The sequence below is a fragment of the Otolemur garnettii genome, unplaced genomic scaffold, assembly GCF_000181295.1.
Source record: "Otolemur garnettii isolate 467f Iridium unplaced genomic scaffold, OtoGar3 scaffold00189, whole genome shotgun sequence".
In the NCBI taxonomy this organism is placed as follows: Eukaryota; Metazoa; Chordata; class Mammalia; order Primates; family Galagidae; genus Otolemur; species Otolemur garnettii.
The window spans coordinates 1,659,575-1,665,426 of NW_003852584.1; the positions used below are offsets into that span (position 1 = coordinate 1,659,575).

General features: G+C 39.6%; 1 protein-coding gene across 1 annotated transcript in view; it reads left to right on the forward strand.

Annotated features, from left to right (window-relative positions):
- ZC3H7A (zinc finger CCCH-type containing 7A) overlaps positions 1-5,852 on the forward strand; it is a 34,203-nt gene that overhangs the window by 6,698 nt on the left and 21,653 nt on the right. The window contains 5 exon segments of the mRNA XM_003800897.3: positions 128-384; positions 1,004-1,084; positions 1,285-1,323; positions 2,640-2,673; positions 3,169-3,452. Of these exon segments, the coding sequence (XP_003800945.1) occupies positions 128-384; positions 1,004-1,084; positions 1,285-1,323; positions 2,640-2,673; positions 3,169-3,452 (695 nt within the window).

A 5,852-nucleotide genomic window follows, 5' to 3' on the forward strand; every position in this document is an offset into this window, starting at 1 on the left:
GTCTCAAACTCCTGAGCTCAGGCAATCCACCTGCCTTGGCCTCCCAGAGTGCTAGGATTACAGGTGTGAGCCACCATGCCTGGCCTAAAAATCATAACTTAGAGTTTAAAAGGAGGGTAATAGGATCAGATCTTAGTTTAGTTTGTTTTCATTTAGAAGAAATGGAAAAAGTGGACAAAGTGAATTGTTTGATTGCTAACTTTATTCTTTGATCTTACACACCAGGGTTTCCATGATAAAGTTTTAGAAGACTGCAATACAGTCCTCAGCTTAAATGCCAGTAACTGCAAAGCTCTGTATCGGAAATCTAGGGCTTTAAGTAATTTAGGAAGATATAAAGAGGCTTATGATGCTGTAGCAAAGTGCTCCTTAGCAGTACCACAGGTATGGAATTTATATTTTAATTTGTTTATGTACGTCATAATCATTTATTGTTCCCATGTGGAGAAATGGCATTTAAAGAGTTAAGTTTTTCATCCACCCTTCAACCTGTTTAGTGGTGATAAGTAAAAACTGAAAAGGAGCAGATCAGAACACTCAAGACCAAAGTGTAACAGAGGCGGCATTGTTTATTTGGACACTTGGGTATAAGTTGGCTAAGGTCTAAAGGATGTTATAGGGGGTCAGGGAGGTTTAGGGAGGGAAGCTGATCTTATATAGCTGAACTTCTTATCAGGACACCAAAGATGTTATCTTACTATTGGGACTCTCCTGGCAAGTTCTTCAAATCAGAGTGTCAGCATATTTCTCTCAGGTGGGTCTGTAATTGGGCCAGGGTAAGAATGAGCCTGCAGCTTGCCACTGTTATCTAAGGTATATCCAGCTGTAACAGAGTCTCACAGAGTGGTTTTTCAAGATGGAGTTAGTTTGGCCAACCTAACAAGTGGGGTATAAATGCTAATAAAACAAGTCTTTGACAGTAAACATTACTATGGAAGAGACATGTATTCTTCACAGTTAGTAAATACAGTCCTCCATTAATCATACCTACTTGTTTTTTCAGGATGAACATGTAATAAAACTAACTCAAGAACTAGCTCAGAAATTAGGATTTAAAATAAGAAAAGCCTATGTTAGAGCTGAGGTAAGCTGGTGTTCTCTCCATAAGGTGTTTTCATTTTGTTTTGTAACTTGGAATCAGTTCTATTTTTATTCTTACTTCATTTATTTACTTTAAAAAATATTTTTGTTTATACAGAGAGGTAGCTGGCTCGCCACCCCCACTGACGGGGACAGGGCAGCATTCAGTTCTGCTTTTAAATTAATGTCTTTATTTTATTTCAGCCTTCATTAAAATCAGTTCCTGGAGATGGAGCTACCAAGGTAACTTTTTTTTTCTTTTTGTAAACATTATAATTAAGAGAAAGGATAAAGGTTTTAGCACTTTGTTTTAATAATTTTAATGTATGTCTATTTTTGAAACTAAAATACATGATTGGCCATAGCTTCTTGTCACTTTAAAAAAGAAAACCAGCAACTCAAGTAGTATATTTTAATCCTAACTAACTTTTCCTAAAGTCCAGTAGAGCATTTTAGAAAGTATGAACAGATGTTAGGTTTCATTTAAAAAAGAGTGGTTTGGGGCCAAATGTTAGTTTGGAGAGTTATTTGGGATAAGCAAAATATAAAAAAAAATTTAAAAATTTTTTTAAGGGAGGCTGGGTGAGGTGGCTCATGCCTATAATCTTAGCACTCTGGTAGGCTGAGGCAGGTAGATTGCCTATGCTCAGGAGTTCAAGACAAGCCTGAGCTAGAGCAAGACCCCATCTGTAAAAATAGCTGGGACTCTGTCTCAAAGAGTCTTACTTTGAGTGAGTGCTCTAAGAGTGCTGTGGCGTCATAGCTCATAGCCACACAGCCACCTCAAACTCTGGGGCTCAAGCCATCCACTCTCCTCAGGCTCCCCAGTACCTGAAACTAAAGGTGCCCACTACAACACTTGACTTTTTTTGGTTGTTTTTGTTTAGACAGAGTCTCATTATGTCGCCCTTGGTAGAGTGCTGTGGCATCACAGCTCACAGCAACCTCAAACTCTTGGGCTTAAGCACTTCTTATGCCTCAGCCTCCCAAGTAGCTGAGGCTACAGGTGCCCACCCCAACCCCTGCCTATTTTTGGGTTGTAGTTGTCGTTTAGCAGGCCTGAGCTGAGTTCAAACCCTCCAGTCCCTGTGTATGTGGCTGGTGCCCTAACCACTGAGTTACTGGGACCAAGCCAGTGCCTAGCTATTTTTAGAGATGGGGTCTTGCTTTAGCTCAGGCTGGTCTCTAACTCCTGAGCTCAGGCAATCCACCCACCTAGACCCCCCGGAGTGCTAGGATTACACTTTTTTCTTTTTTTTTTAAGGCAAATCTCTGGGCTATTTGGATACAAATGGCCATTGTGAGTTGGCTAATGTGTGGTGGCTAGATGTTCTGCTGAATGTCCTTTGAGAAATGTTGGTCCATACGAGCTAAGCAGTGGCACTGCTAGACCAGCACCTCATCTAACTCCACATTTTAGAAAGGTTTGTGTATCCCACTCATCTTGAAATCTTAATAGGAAGGAAGTCACATTTTCTGAAAACCTACATTGCTTGCAGATTTCTTTATGGTTTAGAGTCCTGAAAACATTATGATTCATTCTTTGGTTTAATTTTTAGACCTTGAATTATTCTGTGGAAGATATTGAGCCAGGTATGTTTTCCCATATCATCTTAATTTGAGAAATGCCAGCTTTAGACTGTATGTGTAATATAGTGTTGTCAGCTAAAATTGTTGTGTGGTTATATTTATATTAAAGTGAGAATGATTTTGCAAATCACTTTTCTATTTTTGGATATGCCAGTGAGTGGTTAATAATATTAGATGTCAGTAAGCAGTCATTGGCACCTGCCACAGTCTTGTTGCTATCTAATAGCTGTGCCTAAAAGGGATGCAGGCGTTTTGTGATAGAAGGGTAAGTTTTCACAAGTGAAGAGATCTATTCCTGGGTAGAATAAATTATTTTTAGAATGGCTTTTAATCTTTTACTTGTAGTTGCTTTACTATGGTATCTGTCTACTTATTTATTTATTTTTATAATTGCTTCTATATTAACACTGAAGTCTTTATTTTCTCTATTCTTGGCTATTAATGTTAGTATTATATGAGTACAATGAGAGAGTGAGTACATTTCCGTCCCGGTTGCAGATTTATTAACTCCCAGGCGAGAAGCAGTTCCTGTTGTCTCTTTACCCGCATCAAGTTTTTCTCATGAAATTGGAAGTGAGCTGGCCTCAGTTCCTATTCTGCCCCTAACTTCTGTTTTGCCACTGCAAGTGGAAGAGAGTGCTCTGCCGTCTGCAATGTTGACCAATGGAAGGAAGAGCCCTTTTACTATGCCAGAAGCTTTTTTGGATGATGGTGATATGGTCCTTGGAGATGAAATAGATGACCTCCTTGATTCTGCCCCTGAAACTAATGAAACTGTTATGGTGAGTTTCAATATTATTCTTTTCTTTTGAAGGCAGAGGTAATTTTTTTTAAAAAATTGTCATATAACCTGATAAATACTTCCAGTATTTCTTATAGGCTGAATTTTGGGTTTCTTACCTTGAGATTTAATTTTATCCTTTCTTGGTGGTAACTGGTTAGTTTCATCATTTTTGAAATTAAAAAAAGGAAAAAACAAACTACTTAGTAATTTTTTTCTATTTATTATTTATTGGAATCACAAATTATAGAAAGGGTAAATATTCTGATAATGAGGAAGTATTTGGTATATAAAAAAGAGTGCGTTTTATGGGTTAAGAATTTCTCATTGCAATTGGAGGGATCACTTCTGAGGTTTATCTTACAAGGGTACAAGTGAATCGTTCTAAGAGCAGAATGTGAACGTTTTAAAATAATAACTAAGAAAATGACACGAAGGCTATGTTAACCAATTTGATGGAAGTGTTTCGGATTGTGTGTGAAAACCCCACACTGTACCCCAGAAGTGCATTAATGTACATAGTTACCATTCAATTAAAAAAAAAAATTTCTCATTGCTTAAGGAATTCTCTAGTAACCATATAGTAACCATTAAGCAGAGGCCAGCAAACTCTATAGCCTGCTGGCCATATCTGGCCCTCCACCTGCTTTTGTATGGCTTGCAAACTAATACTTTTTTTTTTTGTTTGACAGAGTCTCACTTTGTCATCTAGGCTAAACTGCTGTGATATCATAGCTCACTGTAACCTCAAACTCTTGGGCTTGAGTAGTCCTCTTGCCTCAGCCTCCCTAGTAGCTGGGACTATAGGCATGTACCACTGTGCCCGGCTAGTTTTTCTATTTTTAGTGGAGACAGGGTCTTATTCTTGCTCAGGCTAGACTTGAACTTCTGGGCTCGAGAAATCTACCAGCCCTAGTCTCCCAGAGTGCTTGATTATGGGCACGAGCCACTACACCCAGCCTGTTTTTTTACATTTTTAAATGGTTGGGAAAAGAACAAAAAGGAGAATAACATTTTGTGACATATGAAAATTATATGAATTCATATAGGCTCGGTGCCTATAGCTCAGCGGCTAGGATGCCAGCCACATACACTGGGGCTGGCAGGTTCCAGTCCAGCCCGGGCCAGCCAAACAACAATGGCAACCACAACAAAGAAATAGCAGGGCGTTATGGCAGGCACCTATAGTCTCAGCTACTGGGGAGGCTAAGGCAAGAGAATCACTTAAGCCCAGGAGTTTGAGGTTGCTGTGAGCTGTGACGCCACGGCACTCTACCAAGGCCAACAGAGTGAGACTCTGTCTCAAAAAAAAAAGGATTCATAAATAAAGTCTTATTGGACAACATTTTATATGTTGTCTGTGGCTGCTTTTACACTGCAGTGGCAGAGTTGAGTAGTTGCAGCAGGGACCATGTAGCTTGCAAAGTCTAAAATACTTAATATTTAGCCCTTTATAGAAAATGTTTACTGACGCCTATCATAAAGTATAATAAAATGGGAGCAGCAGCAGCAGGATAATGGTGAGAGGGAGAAATTCAGAACAGGTTCCAGGTCCAGTGAGACATGAAGTCAGTGTGGAGTTGAGTGGGTAGGGAGCACAGCAGAACTCTCAGAGCTGACCAGCTCTGTAATCTGATTGACGTAGACCAGACAGGCCTAGTTCCTAATGCTGACCACTTCCATTTGTTGACCACTTTGTTACAGTCCTTTACATAATCAACTTACAGAGGTTCCCCTGTATATGCCAAAGGATGACAGAGCTGGGTTTGATTCTTACCAGCTCTGTGGTCTTGGGCAGGTCTTGTTCACTTCCTAGTACATCTGTCTCCTCACCTGTATGACAGCTGTCACAGCAGCATGTATCTGAGAGACTTGTGAGAATCAAATAGATGGTAAATGATACTTGCAGTGTATGCCACGTGGAAGTTCTCAGTGAGCTGTAGCTTTCATGGGGTGGAGGAAGTTAGAGTCCGCTTGTTCCTGTGTGAGTGTTAACCCGTCCAGAGAGATGGTCTCAGTCCTCATGGGCTTCTCCAACTCCCTTCTCTGGATGACACTTCCTCCTGCCCCACTCACCCTACACAGCCCCACAATTCCTCTTTAATGATGTGAATTCTTATCAGCTACATAGTTGGGTAAGGGTAGGGAAACATAAGGAAGTTTTTCAGTTGGAACATAAATGTAACATTTTGGATTAAAACCGTGTTAGACATCCTGCCTTCATCCTTTCTAAATATAGGGCTTGAAAAGAAATAAGCTCCATAGGTAAAATTCTTCTAAGAATCTTGATTTTGATTTAAACATTTGTATATTATCACCCAGTGTGATAATTTTTATATGCTGACATGGAAAGTAGTTGAGCCAAACTCATGACAGAGTTTCGTGTATTTTTTTTTTTTTT